Source organism: Cervus elaphus, chromosome 5, assembly GCF_910594005.1.
Source record: "Cervus elaphus chromosome 5, mCerEla1.1, whole genome shotgun sequence".
Classification (NCBI taxonomy): domain Eukaryota; kingdom Metazoa; phylum Chordata; class Mammalia; order Artiodactyla; family Cervidae; genus Cervus; species Cervus elaphus.
In genome coordinates, this window is record NC_057819.1 from 106249141 (window position 1) to 106266431 (window position 17291).

The 17291-nt window shown below is 49.4% G+C and overlaps 1 protein-coding gene across 4 annotated transcripts in view; it reads right to left on the reverse strand.

The window, feature by feature from the left end:
* Positions 1–210: 210 nt before the first annotated feature.
* The window catches only part of SLC47A1 (solute carrier family 47 member 1), a 39185-nt gene continuing 22104 nt past the window's right edge, over positions 211–17291 (reverse strand). For 2 of the 4 annotated variants that reach the window (XM_043903993.1, XM_043903995.1), the window contains exons 5-17: positions 16571–16613; positions 14925–14969; positions 11996–12093; positions 11693–11790; positions 11473–11586; positions 11323–11390; positions 10387–10495; positions 10218–10293; positions 6500–6569; positions 6140–6272; positions 2818–2912; positions 1725–1803; positions 211–832 (exon numbers count right to left, since the gene is read on the reverse strand). In XM_043903993.1, the coding sequence (XP_043759928.1) occupies positions 561–832; positions 1725–1803; positions 2818–2912; positions 6140–6272; positions 6500–6569; positions 10218–10293; positions 10387–10495; positions 11323–11390; positions 11473–11586; positions 11693–11790; positions 11996–12093; positions 14925–14969; positions 16571–16613 (1300 nt within the window). In that variant the 3' untranslated portion in view covers positions 211–560. The remainder of the gene's footprint in view (positions 833–1724; positions 1804–2817; positions 2913–6139; positions 6273–6499; positions 6570–10217; positions 10294–10386; positions 10496–11322; positions 11391–11472; positions 11587–11692; positions 11791–11995; positions 12094–14924; positions 14970–16570; positions 16614–17291) is intronic. The other 2 variants (XM_043903996.1, XM_043903994.1) reach the window with 2 other exon arrangements.

Sequence of the window (17291 nt, forward strand, 5' to 3'; positions counted from 1 at the left end):
CGCAACATATCGGTCCATACCAATGATCAGACAGGCCCTGAATACGGGCAAACTAACTGATGCCACCTGACTCCTTTCTTCTTGGTAATCTGTCTTCTCCCCTTTTAGTTTCTTAAGCACATCCACCGCCCTCGGTACCTGAGATCTGGAGTCCAAAGGAATATTAACAATATTGTTTCCCACTGAATAATAATCTAAGGCATGAGGAAGATATATTGTAAAATATATTTTAAATAATTCAAATAGTAAGAATCTTTCAGTGCTCAGTATATGGGTTTGTGGCTAAAAAAATATTAAGCAGAAGAAAATCAAAGCCCTACATGATGCAGCCGGTAAACAGTGATCCTTGGTGGAAACGATGGTGGATGTAATCTCCCAAATGTTGTCTTGGACTCGCACATACTTTTTACCTTTGTTCGTTTTCTTCATCAGAAATATATCTTGGAACTCTCAGTTCTTGACATCCATGAGCACAGCTTAGTAACATTTGGGCCAATGAATTTCTGTTCGTTTAAGCTCAGAAGCATCCCTTGGCCTGGCTTTCTCTCTCTCTTGCCACATCATGGAACTCTGACATAGACTCTCACTAAAATCCCCACCAGTAAGATGACAAGGACTGCCAGGAGCAGGAGCCCCCGCCGCAGCACCAGCTGTCTCCCGGACAACCTCCACGCAGCCCTGGGATGGACTTCAAGACACTCTTCTTGGTGCATCTGCTGATCCGACTGAGTCTCCTCTTTCTGTCCAACATCTCTTATCAACGTTCCTCCATGGATTTCAGGGCCCACTGGAGGGGAAAAGGAACTCAGCACCTTAAAAGGATATTTTTCATCTGTATAAAAGGAAAAGCACGTATGCAGTACCAGCTGGGAGAATGATAATTCAGGAAGCAGTTGCTACCATGGAGAATAAAGAAAATCCTGGCTCAGGTGTTGTCCTCAAACCCACAGACACTGACTAGATCCAGCTGCCCCATTGCGTAAAAAGCCAAGTAAGGTAGCTCTTTAGGTTAAGAGTTTTTGTTGTTGTTTAGCTGCTAAGTCATGTCTGACTCTTTGCGACCCCATGGACTATAGCCTGCCAGGCTCCTTTGTCCATGGGATTTTCCATGGAGAATACTGGAGTGGGTTGCCATTTCCTCCTCCAGGGGATCTTCCCGACCCAGGGATCAAACCTGCACCTCTCCACTGGTAGGTGGATTCTTTACAACTGAGCCACCAGGGAAAACCTAGTTTAATAGGCTTAGGGGAAATGTTCAAGGGGCCAGCACCCATCAAATTAGCATCGCATAAAGAAAATAAGGTCAGTGGAGGAAAGGATGACCTAACAGGTGATTCAAGAGTGTTCGCAGCACATTGTGGGGCTGGGGTCGGGGGGCGGGAGATGCAAGCCTTCCCAGTAAAGGACCCTCTAAGAACCAGACAGGATAGTGACCCAGACCTAGATTTAGTCTCATGATACTTCAGAAGAGGAACAGTAAGGAAAATACCCTAAACGCTTGCACCAGTACTGAACTGATCACCTGCAACTCTTAATCATCTATGGCGGCATGTCTGAGTCGGCAATTAAAGCAAACAAACTTCAGCTGTTGACCTGAAACTGGATGTTCCCTATCGTTTGTTGCTGAGACATTATTTCCCTATTTAAATGGGAGCTCAGCACAGCAAATCTAGTTGTGGACACCTAGAGGGGCCTTTCCAAGAGCAGGAGCAGGTGTATCATACCTGGGCAAAGTGGGTCCTGAGGGAGAGTGGCCGTCCTGTTCCTGGCCATACTTCGTTTCAGATTGGCATGTACCTGAGCCTAGGAGAGGAGACACGTCAGTCCACAGGCTCCATCACAGTGCGGTCACACACCTGGCCTGACCCTCGTTGAGGAAAAACCCAGCCATTTTCTCTCACTGACAGGTAACACAGGAGCCTCTCCGGTTAACAAGCATGGAATCCTCTTTTCTAATGATTGACTCGGGGCCAGTGCATGGGGAAGGTTGGCTGGAAAAAAGACGAGGAAAGTCGGGGACCAACTGCAGGATTCTCCCTTCCTCTTCCTTCATTCATTTTCTCTATCACCTACTTAACATGCTGCCCTGACCCTAGAAAGTTCATAGAGAAAGATGCCCACGGGTATCTTATCTTGTTCAGTGGGTGAGTAGTGTCTGACTTTGCAACCCTGTGAACTGCAGCCAGGCAAGGCAAATAGGATATAGTTGCTGGCACCCCACCTTTCTCTCCACTTCTAAATCTTGTCCTGAAATGGGCTGTTCAGGAGCAAGGCAGAAGTCTAGCATAGGACCCAGGGAAGAAAAGACCCTCTGTTCTTCTACTGAATGAATAAACAAAGGGGAACAGATGTCCTTCACACCTGAGTTAATAAGCCCAGTTAAAACAGCAATGATATATACTCAATATTTTGTATTAGGGAAAAGAATCTGAAAAAGAAAAGGGGCTTCCTTGGCAGTCATGGTTAGGATGTTGCACTTCCACTGCACAGGGTATGGGTTCAATCCCTGATCAGGGAACTAAGATCCCACATGCCACGTGGTGTGGCCAAAAAATAAAAAACATTTTTAAAATTGAAAGAGTATATATATATATATGTATATGTATATGTATGTATCTGTGTGTGTGTGTGTATAAATGAGTCACTGTGCTGTACACCTCAAACTCACATGACATTGTAAATCAACTACACTTCAATAAAACAATGATTAAAAAGGTAGCATTTATAATTTAAAAAAAAACCTTCTAAAATAAGGGAAAGAAAGGCAAAGCTGGTTCTGTGTGTTTTCCAGGGCAAGACAGCAGCGCCCATAGTTACCTGCTGGCAGGCTTTTTTCCAGTTTAGCCGGGCAATGAAGCCAAGGAAACACACAGCCTGAGAGATGGTACAGATGGTGATTCCTGACCACAGACCTGGAGGTGGGGATAATTAACAGAAGTTAACTCAGTGGAAAGCCAGCTGCCCTGGGGAGCATGTTTCTCCAAAATCACTTCTGAGAATCTGTTCTTAGGGCAGAGGAGGGGCCCACAGTGAGCCAGAAACCTCCACCCTGCTCACTCTTGGTTTCCAGGAGTTTCTAGGAAGCCCAGAACCCTGAGGCCACTCCTGGGTTTGTGGATCTCAGAACAAATATCTGGAGGCTGTTTTTGGCCTGTGTGACCATAATGCTTGGCTATTAGGAAAAGTGAATATTCCAGGACAAACGAATTCTAACAGTACCTCCAGACTCCCAGTACCTTGTCCTGTCTTCCTCAACCAAGCGGACTCTACAAACTCTGCCACTCTACAAACGTAGACGTCGGGAATTCCCTGGCAGTTCAGGTGCTAAGACACTGTGCTTTCACCCAAAAACTCTGCCCCAGACACTTACACAGGACCCAGAGGGGGACCCGAGTGACAAGGGTTCTTCTGGCCAAGAGTCAGAATCTCCAAGCTGTGAGAGACTGAATATCCAAGCTGACAGTGGTCACCGTCATCAGATCTTATACAAAAGTAGACCTCTGACTCACAATCTAAAGCAACCTGTCTAGGAAGCCAAGCCCTTACCTGTAACTGACAGCCGAGAAGCCAGCCTGCTTCACGTCAGACTCCTGAGAGGCCAGATCATTCTTTAGGGATGTGCTAAATACTTTCTGCAATAACTGATGTAGAATGTCCAAGCCTTGGCCTGTAACTGACAGCCTCCCTAGTTTCTGCCCCGTTTTCCCACTTAGGACCACCCAGAGAAAAGCAAATGTGCCCACTGACCAGGCACATAGGACGCCCCACTTCTGGGCCTCCCCTTTGTCCCACTGTGGCTCCCTCCCCCTCCCCTGCCACCTGCCATGGAGTCTCCATCAAATTGTGCTACCGCCAGGCATGAAGAATCTTTGCTGGTCCCTGGTGGGTGGTCTACGTTTATGTCTGTAGCCGGCTAGATCTGGGTAAGGTGAAGAGAGCTAGATAGGGCTCATGCTTTAAGGCTTGGGTGGCCAGATCTGGTGCATGTTTTTCAACTCTGCTCCTTGGTATCCATCACCCCATACTGCATTTTACAGGTGTGATCAGCCTGATATTTAGAACAGTCAACCTGTCACTCCTACAGTGGTCCCAGTGAAAGCAAAGCCTTCCTCTTCTGAAAGTTCCCATTCCACAGAAACCACAAGCTCCTCCGACCGTTTTAAACATAACCAGCTACATGCGTGTGTTCGTGCTAAGTCGCTTCTGACTCTTTGCAACCCCGTGGACTCTAGCCCACCAGGCTCCTCTGTCCATGGGATTCTCCAGGCAAGAATACTGGAGTGGGTTGCCATGCCCTCCTTGAGGGGATCTTCCTGACCCAGGGATTGAACACGTGTCTCTTGCATCTCCTGCACTGGCAGGTGGGTTCTTTACAACTAACACTACCTGGGAAGCCCATACCAGCTACCTCCAGCTGTATTTTGAAAGCTAGGAGTTAAATTTCCAAGGATTTCACTATACTATTGAAAAGATTCCTGTTTGACTCAAGGAGGAATGCTGAAATGGGATGGCTATCAGGATTCCCTGGGCAGGACCCGGGAAATTGGTGTTGGAAAAGCCTCAGGGACTTAGGATGACCATTGTGATTTTCTGTCCTTGCCCGTGAGAACCTGTAGCTCCTGACGCTTCTTAGGGCTCCTAGTGTAGGTGGACAGTATGTCCTGCCAGAGGGGACACAAGTTTCAACACCAGTTGGTATAGGGAGTGTCCACTGTCTTCTCACAAAGCCCTCACTTCCTCAGAGTCCCCAGCTTTTTAAAAAAAATACTAATTTTTATTTATTTGGCTACACTGGGTCTTAATTGTAGCATGTGGGATCTAGTTCCCCAACCAGAGATCAAACCCAGAACCCCTGCATTGGGAGCAAGGAGTCTTATCCACTGGACCCCCAGGGAAGTTCCCCCCAATGTTTTTTATATATGAATCAATATATAACATTATATTATTTCCAGTGTATAACATCATGATTCAATATTTGTATGTATTGTGAAATGACCACCTCCATAAATTCAGTTAACACCCATCACTTCACACAGCTACACAATTTTTTTTTGCTTATGAAGAGAACTTTTAAGATCTACTCTCAGCAATTTTCAAATATACAACAAGGTATTATTAACTGCAAGCTTCCCAGGTGGCACAGTCATAAAGAATCCACCAGCAAAGCAGGAGATGCAAGTTCAGTCCCTGGGTTGGGAAGATCCCCTGGAGGGGAAATAGCAACCCACTCCAGTATTCTTGCCTGGAAAATCCTATGGACCGAGGAGCCTGGTGGGCTGCAGTCCATGGGGTTGCAGAGAATTGGACAAGATAGAGTGAGGGAGCGACTGTCACCATGCTGTACATCACACCCCCAGGACTTATTTTCCAACTGCAAGTTTGTACCCTAACATTTTTTTAAGGTGATTCTTACCTCTCTCTATGCTGTACACTCTGTAGGTGAGCTTTTGTTAAACAGCAGAGTGGGCCTAGTACAGCTCTTGGGACATAGATCTATACTTTAAAGTGAATTCCTATAATATTAATATTTTCCTTAGCTATGTCACTGGCAAACCCCAAAATATGAATAATGCCAGGAATTCTCTGGAGGTCCAGTGATTAGCACTTGGCACTTTCACTGCCAAGAGCCCAGGTTCAATCCCTGGTCGGGGAACTAAGATCTCACAAGCTGCCAGAAAATAAGATTTAAAATGATTTTCAAAAATATGAATAAGGCCAGAAACTCAGAATAAATAATTTTCTACACCAATGAAGTTTGCCTTGGCAACTCCATTCTTTGGACATCTCCCATATTTTTCACTAAAATATTATTGAACTGGAAAAATGTGCAACATACGAGACACATTGACCTGAAAGCTGAGTCTCCGTATCAGATGACGTCTCCGCCTCTGAGCTGGCCAGGAGCTGAGGGATACAGGCGAGCATTGTCTCGACTGCACCCAGCGCTAGTGTGCTCAGGTTTTAGTGTAATCACGTATTAACGCTGATATACGCCCAAGTATTATTTTACAAATCAAAGCTGGGCAGTCACCCATTTCTCTGTTCTTTTAAAGCCCCATCTCAAAAACTGTCTCCGAGCTCTGACAGCCACCTCCCGGGCCCGTGATCCCGGCTCTTCTTGCCCTGGGGGGAGGCTTACCCAGCAGTCCAAGTCCAGCAGCAAACATGAGGGAGATCCCGATGGGAAGACCAAGCACGTAGTACCCAACGGCGTTGATGACGGCGCCCGCCTTCTGGTTCCCAGTGCCTCGCAGGATGCCTCCACAGGTGCACTGCAGGCAGACGCCAGTCATTGTGTGAACACGGCTCAGGCTGCCCCATGATGCCCACCCCGGCACCCCCCACCTCAGGGGACTCTGCCTCAAGTCCAGGACCTCGTGAAGTGGATGTGAGAGGAATATCCCACCTCCCTGGCCGCTCTTCTCCATTAAAATCTACCATCATCAGCAGAAACTCGAGGATCGTAAAGGTGGCTGAGGAGGTACCGCACAGTACTCACAGCCAGCCCTTCAAAGAGATGCGAAACTGCATAAATCGGAACCACCCGGGCCACCAGCGAGATGATCTCTCTGTTAGGAGAACAAAGCAGAGCATGACTGGGAGGCAGACATGGGCAGAGAAGAGGGCAGTGTGGTTCCTGGTGACCATAATTGTGACCGCCTGGCAGGGCTCCGTTTCTGTGTGTAGCTAACAGACTCAGGTTAGCCAACATCCTTTTCAGGGACAGTCCTACCTTGTCTTGGTCTGCAGTGGAAACCACTGTATGCAGTATCTCAAGACTTTTAGAAAACATACAGTCCCTGTGGTCAACATAAACAGTTCAGCCAAATGATTTCACTGAAAAAGAATGCATATATGTATATATATAGCTGATTCATTTAGCTGTACACCTGAAACTTAACACAATACTATAAATCAACTAGACACCAATAAAATTAAAATGAAAGTCAATCAATCAAGTGATTCTGTACTCCTCTGCTGTACCCCACAAAATAAAATGGGGGTTATAGAGCCATCCTTCTTTTCACACAATTCCACGCATGTCCCCTCCAAGTGTCTGAGTGAAGCACAACAGGGTAAGGGTCAGGCTCCCTCCAGGGAACCAGGCTGGCAAGTTCTAAAGGCCACAGATAGAGTTTACAGAGCCGGCCTTGACCCTCACCTCTACAGCTAGAGACAGAAAAACACTGCCAGGAGCCAGAACGGCCAAGTATTCCCAACTCCCTCAAGTGGTTAACAAAGAAACATACAATGTTGTCTGGCAGTAAATGTTGGTTGAATGAATAAATAATTAAGAAATCTAACACAAAACAGGATGGTCACCCCTCCCTGCCAAACAAGAACAGAAGTACAGTTCTTTTATTCAAATGTTATTTTGCTTTTTGAATAGGTAACATATGCCAATGATTAAAATAAATTAAACAATGTGAAAAGCATATGGAGGAAAATTTTATTTCCATTCCTTGCCCAGTCCTCCCGTGACCTGCCCCCAAACCAAGGAACAGTTCTGGGCACTGTATTTGTCCAGTGCTCATGAAAATAAAAGCAAGCACAAATACATATTCTTCTTTCCCCTCCTGGACTTGATGTATCATTTCATGTTCTGACATTCTCTCCATGGTGTTCTGCACCTTGATTTTTCTGCCTCATATATTACATTCACTTTTTAAAAATCTTATATATTTATTTTTGGTTGTGCTGGGTCTTCGTTGCTGTGTGGGCTTTTCTCTAGTTGTGGTGAGCAGGGGCTACCCTTCCTTACGGTGGTGGGGTGCTTCTCATTGCAGTGGCTTCTCCTATTGCAGGGCACGGGCTCTAGGTCTCATGGGCTCAGTAGTCGAGGCTCCCAGGCTCCAGGGCACAGGCTCAGTAGTTGTGGCGCACAGGCTTACTTGCTGTGCAAGTAGGTTCTTCCTGGACCAGGGATCAAACTTGTGTCTCCTGAAGTGGCAGACGGACTTTCCACCACTGAGCCAACAGGGAAGCCTCTATATTTATATTCCATCAGGATATATTATTTTTAATGTGCTGCTGAATCCTATCTACTCATATTTTATTTTGGATTTTAAAATCGATATTAATTAGGAAGATTGGCCCGTGGATTGCTTTCTTTTTTAATGTGAAAACTTCGTCAGCTTTCAGAACCAACATACTCGCTTCCTACACAGAATGAGGAAGTTTTCCTTTTTCTGGAACAGTTAAGGCAGCATTGGGATTATCTACGTCTTAAAGATTTCATAGAACTCTCCTTTGAAACCCTCTAGAGCTGATGCTTTTATTTTCATTTTTTAAATTTTTGGCCATACTGCGAGGCATGTGGGATCTAGTTCCCCAACCAGGGACTGAACCCAGGACCCCTTCACTGGAAGCACAGTCTTAACCACTGGACCACCAGGGAAGTCCCTGGAGTTGGTGCTTTATATATATATATATATATATATTATTTATTTATTTATTTGGCTGTACTGGGTCTTAGCTGTGGCATCCAGGGTCTCTTAGTCACAGCATGTGGGATCTAGTTCCCTCACCAGGGATAGAACCCAGGTCCCCTGCATTGGGAGCTTGGAGTCTTAGCCACTGGACCACCAGGGAAGTTCCCTGGTATTTTAAAAATAACTACTTCTTATTTCATCTAAACAAGTTGATCTATTTAGACCTCCTAGGTTTTCTAGAATGATTTTTTAATTAAATTTTTTTTTTGTAATTTGTATTGAAGCACAGTTGATTTACAATGTTGTGTTAGTTTCAGGTGTTAGCACAGGGATTCAGTTATACAGATACATATGTATATACGTTTTCAGATTATTTTCCCTTATAGGTTATTACAAAACATTGAGTATAATTCTGTGCTATACAATAGGTTATTGTTGGTAGCACAAGTTTTGAGAAATTGTTTCCCCAGATTTTAAATGTACTTGCAAAAGTTGTGCAAACTAGTCTCTTCTGCTTTAAGAAAACTATGTTTTTTCAGTAATTTCCCCGTTTCTGACTGCATAGAGGGACACACTGCCTTTTTGACCTTTGTTTGGGTCAGGCATCTGTGTCATCATCAGAATGTGTCATTAGTTCTGCCAGTTTCAGCTGAGCTTGGCCATATCACAAATAGTTCAATTTTGTGAGTTTTCTATGTCTCCTAATTCCATCAAAAATCCCATTGGTGGACCTCTTGTTTTTCACTCTATTCCCTGCTCTGTTTGATTTTCCAAAAGTGCACAGATTCAGAATCAAACTTCCTACCAGGTCCTGCTGAAGCCATCCTGCAGGACAGACTTCTGATCAAGCGAAGAAGCTGAGCATGATCTCTGGCTACATCTGACTCACTCTGATGTGAGGGATATTCAGACATTTCACAGCAAAACGGCAGAGGCTGAAAGGTGACAACCCACCACCAGAAGTCAAAAGACAGATTCCTGAGGCATAGAGTCTGAGGGTCAGTTTCGTCCACACCACCTGCTTTGTGAATCTAGGAGGGACAAGTCAACTCTGCATTTTGTAACTGCTGACAAAAGAATCCTAGGTTATGGACTTCCCTGGTGGTCCAGTGGTTAAGACTCTGCACTCCCAATGCAGGGGGTGTGGGTTCGATCCCAGGTTGGGGAACTAAGATCCCACATGTCACATGGTTCAGCAAAAATAAATAAATAAATAAAAAGAAGGACGGGGTAACAGCACAATATAGCTACCAAGTCAGCATGCACTGTGGCCTTGTGGACGAAAGCTATCAAACCAACCTAACAGGATCTGCAGAGCACGGGGGACTTTGCTGGTGCAAGAATTCTTCAGTGATTGATTGATAATGTGATGTGTGGAGACAGCTCAGGGGTGAGAGTTCCACTTCAGTTCAGATGGACAAACACATTACAAGACTACTGCCATCCAGGCACTCGGGCAGCTTCTGGGCCACCAAGATGACTTGTGTTGTTGGGAAGGAAGTACTTCAGTGAAGATGGAGACGATGGTACCCAAAGGGAGTTACCATCTTTAATAGATGTGAGTACTCCACTAGCAGAAACGTACACCGCCACCCATGCCCACTGAGTTGGCTTCTAGATTATAAATTAGTTCCTACGTCCTATCCGTTCTTTCCAGGTAACAACCGCGTGTCTGATCTTGGAGGTGACTCAGGCTCCCCACCAAGATGCAACCACCCAGGAGGCCCAGCTCCCACCAACCATCTCTGCTGCAGATTCATATCTCAGGAAAACCTCCACACTCACCGGTCCTTGGTGAAAACGTAACCCACAACATCCTTGCAGCCTAACAGCAGGACACAAAAGATGACAGCAAAGAGCCCTGGAGGTCAGATGGCAGGAGAAGCAAACGGTGAGAAAGGGGGTCTGCAGGGAAGGGCATGGGGGCTGTGGGCACGTCCCTGAGTCTAGGCACCTGTGATCAGCAGGGCGACGGCGGAGGATGTCTTGGCCTGCTCGATGTCCCCGGCCCCCAGTGCATTCCCCACCCGGACGCTGGCAGCCACGCTGAAGCCTGTGGGGACCTGAAACGAGGAGGGGAGCCGACAGCGATGCTGAAAATCAGTCCTCCAGTTAGTCCTATGTGTACACACACACCTGTGTGTACCTTGGTCCTTCCCACACCACGGGCCCTTCTGTTCCCACCTCCCAGGTGCATTTCTAAGGTGACACTTGGGGAGGACAAAGCCCTTCAGAACATCCAGCTGATGCTTTCAGTAAAAGAGAGTCAAAGCCTTTGATGACCAGGGTTCTCCTCCAGAGCATCAGCACCCTCTTCCTTCTTCTGCCTGAACAACATCCTGTCCACACATGGGGTCCACTCAGCCATCCCCAGGCACATGCCTGGGCACGTGGGACACTGCCATCTCTTGGCAATCATGAACAGCGCTGCTAGGAACTTCAGTACAAACATCTGTTTTCATTCCTTGGGGGTCTAACCTACAAGTGTCACCGAGTTTCCAGAGGCAACAGAGGAAGGTGGGAGTGGAGCTCAGCCCTTCCTGCCTGCAGCACCATCACCTTTATCCCCCACCTGTCCCCACTGCATCTGTGTCATGAAACAGGAAAAGAGTCCGCATGTTTGACAAGCGCGCCATTAAACTGAGTCCTTCGGATTGGGACCGCGTTAGGAGTCGGAGGACCGGCAGCGACCCAGTCCTCTGGACCGTCTCCCCAAGGCCCTCCAGCTCACAGGGAACACCCCCTGCCATACAGAAGGACCCTCCCAGGCTCCAGGGTGAAATGTGCCCTTCAGCAATTATTTCACAACCTGTACATGCTGAGCGCCTGTGCTCAGCACTCTTTGGAGGGAAGCACATAGCCCCACCCCAGGACGGGCTTGTACACTCACCATGTACACGATGACGGCCAGCTCATATGCGATGGACTGGGCTCCCAGCTCCACCATGCCGAGGACACCTGTGGGAGAGGGACGGGTGACCGTGTGCTTCCCACGGGCCCTGGCCGTCCCCCAGCCGCCACCGGCCGGCCCCACGCTGACCGCTCAGGAAGCTCCCGATCTCGTAGGCCCACCACTCGATGCACAGCATCAGCATGCTGGGGATGGCCAGGCGGAAGAAGGGGCCCCAGTCCTGCAGGCACTCCCAGGACCAGCCTGTGGGCGGGACACAGATGCGGTTGCTTGTGACACAAACGGCCACCGGGCAGGGGCTCGAGCCGAGACAGGAGTCGTGTCCAGGCAGGAGAAAGGTGGCCTTTACCTCCCCAGGTGTCCTGGTGCAGCCTCTTGGCGAGGATGTACAGGAAGAGAAGGAGAGCCAGGGTGAACTGGGAGACCGTGTTTGCCAGCGCCGAGCCCCTGGGCAGAAGAGAACACGCTGAGGGGTGCCCCCCTCCCCGTCCTGCTGGTGACACAGCAGCCCCGGGTCACTCCTCCCAGAGCAGCATCCCCCCGCAGGGTCCAGAGTGGCCCAAGGAGGAGGGTCAGTGTGGACACCCCACCCTGCCCTGGAAAGCCACAGGAGGCCGCCCCGCTCCCTGACCCAGGACTCCCCGGGACTCACATAACCCCAAGATGCATCTGATAGAGAAACAGGTAGTTGGCGAGGGCGTTGACCAGGTTGGCAGCCAAGCCGGTCACCATCTGGGGCAGGATGATTCCCTGAAACGAGAGGCCGTGCTGGAGACCCATGGGGACCGCCGACTGCCACCCAAACAGGCGTCCTCGTGGCCAGCAGGGCGGCTGTCACAGGTGTCCCTGCACTGCTGCTCCTGTCCACTGGGCACCCGCTCCTCTGGATCGGCAGGAAGGGCATCTTTCTGGCCACGGACACACGGCAGGAGAGAAGGAAGCGGCAAAGAGGGCGGACGAGAGACGGCTCGTGCACAGGAGCAGTGTGAACACGTCACCTTCCGCAGACACCTGGACCAACGCTGAAGGTCAGGGACTGACCTAAGGGGATGCTATGACCCTGGGGTGGGGGACGGACACGAGCAGATCCAGGCCTCCCAACATCTCTGACCCACTGAAGGCGTGAGAGTGAAGTGACGTGGGACCAGGGCTGACATCTCTCCTCGCAGCATTAGGACAGAAAACGGACATAGAGAAAGTCAGCTGTGACGAAGTCAGGAAGCACTGCTTCCCCCAAGTGGAAGGGGCCGCCCACCGCAAGGGGTCACCTCACCATACAACGTCACCTTTCAGATGAGCAGAGAGAGAAGATGTGGTGTGTATATACAATGGACGATGACTCGGCCATGGAAAAGAATGACATTTTGCCATTTGCAGCAACATGGGTGGACGTGGAAGGCATTATGCTCAGTGAATTAAGTCAGAGAAAGACAAATACTGTATACTATCACTTATGTATGAAATTTAAAAAATAAAACAGACTAGTGAATGTAACAAAACAGAAACAGACTCACAACCAAACCAGTGGTTACCAGCGGGAAGAGAGAAGGGGGAGGGGCAATATAGGAGGAGGGAATTAGGAGGTAGAAACCACTATTAATATGTGTGAGTTAAATAATCTACAAGGACATACTGCACAACACAGGGAATGTAGCCAATATTTTATAATAAGGATACTTGGGAATTAAAAATTGTGAATCACTATATTGTATGTCTGTAACTTATAGAATATTGTATATCAGCTCTATCCCAATTTTTAAAAAGCGCTACCTCCTTGTAAAGCATCATGCCCAAAATCACAGGCTGTTAGAAATTCTGTTCTTCGAAAACACAGTATAAATCAAACATCTCGGGACTCCCCTGGTGGTCCAGTGGTTAAGTATCCACCTGCCAATGCAGGGTACACAGGTTCAATCCCTGGTCTCGGAAGATCCCACATGCCACAGGCTAACTGAGCCCAGGCACCCCAGCTGCTGAGCCTGGGCGCTAGGGCCCCCTTCCCAAAAGAGGAAGCCCTCGAGCAGCAATGAAGACCCAGTGCAGCCATCATTCATTCATTAATTTTAAAAAGCAGTCTGGATTTCCCATGGAAGGCACAATATCTCTGGACACAGCAATTGGGGAGGGAGGGCTCGGTCACTCTGCAGGGCAGGCGGGTGCTGGCCACTTGCTTGCGGCTCCTCTGCTCCGCCCTCCCTCCACACCATCCTTCAGATCTTTTCCCCCAGCTCTGTGCACTGAGACCTGCGCTCCCCTGGCTGCTCTGCGTCCTGCGGGCTCATGGCCGTGGGCTCAGAGGCCAGACCAGGACCTTGCCAAGCACTCTGTTCACCGGGAGCCCTGGTCTGTTTCAGCAGGAGAGGCAGGTGACCTGATGTGCATTTCAGGTAGAGGCTGTGGGACCACCTGGCAGAGGGGGCCTGGGTGGGATCCCACTGAGGGAAAAGAGAGGAGAAACAGCAGAGGCACCGAGGAGGGGCTGGCCCGTTGCACAGCCCCCACTGTGTCCCCACGAGCCTGCCCCTCACCTTTCTGCATCCTCCGTCCTTTAAGTGACCCCAGTAACCTGTCCTTCATGTGTCCCATAGGCGGCGGCGCCATCTTTTCCTTCTCTCCTGCATCTAGTCAGCCTGGGCAACCCCCTTCCATGTCCAGGCTCCCACTGCACGCCTCCCCCCAGTCTGGGTTGCGCCCCCCACTCCTTCCCACCTCGCGAAACCCACGGGTCCTCCACCACTCGAGTCACCTTCCTGACCCCTCGGCTCAGGACTCCTTCCAGGTCGTCTCTCCTGCCTCAGGGCCTTCAGGGAGGGGTCCTCACACCCACTCCTCACTCAATCACTCAGGAGCCCCACGTTTGTTGGGGGGCTGACAGTCAGGGCAAAGGCCCTGAAACGGGATAACAAACTATGAGGGGACAGCCCAGAGTCCAGGGCACATGCTGGTTTCTGCCTCTTGACAGGCATTTCAAGTATACAATTCTGATACTATAAAAATGTGAAACGTTGTTGTTCCATTACCAGGATAACAGCTTAACTTGAAGGATGTTAAATAGTTAGAAAGCTTCCTTCTCCACCATCCTGTCCCCTTCACACAAGCCCGGGAGAGCCTGCCCCCATGGGCTGGTACCCTACCACCACCTGGCACCCTATTTATCTGGTCCTTCTGGAAGGAAGTCGACGGTCCCACACATGAATCCACACCTACAGAGCCGGGCTCTGGCCACTGCTGTTAGTCACCCACCAAGAGTCCTGATGACATGAGGCACTTTCCATGGTGGGGAAGGGGGTGCTTTCACACCCCCAGATGGCCGGAGCTGAAAGGTTGCCCCCCCAGGCGACAGTACAGGGCCAAGAATCCTCCCTGCCGACCGGCCAATAACAATATTTCCAAATGGGAACCAGATCCGACTCTTCCAGTGCCAATAACAACCTGTCCTCTCCTTGACTCCTCAGCCCTGCGTGCACCCCTCGGGGAAACGCCCCACAGGGGCTCCGGATAGGCGAGCCTCTCCACCCAGTCTCCCTGACCCCTGAAAGGAGAGATGCCCTCACCCCCACAGGACAGGAGAGTCAAGTTACCTGGTTGAGCAGGTACTTCACTTGTAACGTGTAAAGGAAGGTTGCCTGCAAGACAACAGGGGACAGAGGTCAGCACCCTGGCCGGCCTCACAGTGGAGAGCTGGGACCTCGGCCTGCCTGCCCTCCATTCCCAGAGGAGGTCCAGGCAGGGGCCCTCTCAGGAGGCTTGGGGGCAAGGCGGGAACCCTAAGTCCGGACATCTCTCTTATGGGCGAACATGCTCCAAGCACCCCCAGGTGGGGCTGGAGGAGCGTTTTCCTTGGGTGCTTGGTTGGGACTCTCCTGGGGGCACTGGGCTGTGCAGGAGGCCCCTGCAAACTCTGGGTGGGCGCCCCCCTCTATAGATTAGGCTGCAGTCCTATTTGGTGGAAAAAATTCAAGAATATTCAGTTCAGGGGCTTCCCTGGTAGTCCAGTGGTTAAGACTTCACCTTCCAGCACACACATGCCAGCTTGGTCCCTAGTTGGAGTGCTACAATCCCACATGTCTCAGGGCCAAAAAAAAAAAACAACACCCAAAACATAAAACACAAGCAATACTGTAACAAATTCAATAAAGATGTTAAATAAATGGTCTACATAAAAAAAAAAATCTTAGAAAAGAATATTCAGTTTAAAAGGAAAAATAAAGACCACAATGCCAATTATGAGAGCAAATGACTGCTTCTGAGGTCTGAATTACATCCCCTCCCAGTTCATATGCTGAAACCCGCATGCCCAATGTGACCATATTCGATAAAGTCTTTAAAAGTGAAAATGTTTGTCGTTTCTGACTCTTTGAGACCCCATGGACTGCAGCCTGCCAGGCTCCTCTGTCCATGGAATTCTCCAGGCAAGAATACTGGAGTGGGTTGCCATCTCCTTCTCCAGGGGATCGTCCCAACCCAGGGATCGAACCTGGGTTTGATACTCCAATCTGCACTGGAGGCAGATTGTTTACTATCTGAACCACCAGGGAAGCCCAAAGTCAATTAAGTTTAAATGAGGCCACTGCAGCAGGGGGCCTGATCCAGCAGGACTTGTGTCCTTCTGGGCAGACAAGCGACACTGGGGGTGAGTCTCCATGCCAAGGAGAGAGGCCTCAGAGGAAACCAGCCCTGACACCTTGACCTTGGACCTGCCAGCCCCCGAGACTGTGAGAAATGGGTTTCTGTTGTCTAAGCCTGTGATATTTTGTTACAGCAGCTCAGCAGACTAGTCTGGCCGCGTGTTTAACTGAATGAAATAGCTGTGCTTGTTCATCAACCAGGAAGGGCCCCCTGAACACTGACACACACGTGGTTTCTGTGCCTCAGGCTCAGCAAGCAAGAGCCTCAAAGTTTCGGGTGAGGTCCCTGGGAGTCCGTGGTGGCAAGGATTCACCGTCTACAGAAGAAGTCTGAGCTCCTCCCCGTGGGTGAGCAGAGGCCCCTTCTGCTGTAGGAGCGGGGATCCCGGCTTCTGCAGCCCTCTTGACCCTGGTGTTTCTCGAGAGACAAAGGTTTGTGTCTTTCCCGAGTGTGATGAAAACCACGCTTCCTTGAAGGAGCCAACTCCTCATGTGGGCATCATCGCAGGGCTGAACCAGATCCCTGAGCTCAAGGCATCTCCACTGCCTTTTTACCCATGGACCTCAAGGAGGGACCCCCTTACCCCGTGGACACTTACAGGAAGAGCTGGAATGAAGATCATGACGTAGGTCTGGGTAAGCCTGTGCAAGGAAGAGGAAAAAAGTGACAGAGTGCTCTGTTTCCAGGAGAAGGTAGGCAGGACACAGCAACACTGCCTTTCACATGCCTGGCTCTTCCTAAACATACAGGCTGAAGCTGCTGGAGCACTGTCAGAATCTACACAGAGTGCGTCATCCTATGACCCGAGTGACCGTTTTTGGTTCTCCCAAGTCTCTCTAGGTCCAGGACAGGGGGTTCAAACTGGGCACCCTGGCTGGGTAATTCTTGCCGTGGAGGCAGTCCTGTGCATCCCAAGATGTTCTGGAGCATCTCTGGTTTCTACCAGCAGCGACATCCCCATACCAGTTCTGATGTCCAGAAACGTCCTCTAACATTCCAAACATCCCCTGGGTTCAGAGCCACTGGTTGAGCAGAAAGTCATAAAAGGTCTTTATCAACTAAACCAGCGGCTCTCAAACCTGGCGTCACATTTTAGAATCATCTAAGGGAGCTTTGAAAGACGTGGACACTCAGGCTGCACCCCAGGCCAATTAAACCAGAATGCTAGGGACTTCCCTGGTGATCCAGTGGCTAAGACCCTGTGTTCCCAATGCAGGGGGCCTGGGTTCGATCCCCGGTCAGGGAACTAGATCCTGTAACTAAAGATCCCACAGGTGGCAACCAAGATCAAAGATCTCGTATGCAGCCAAATAAATAAA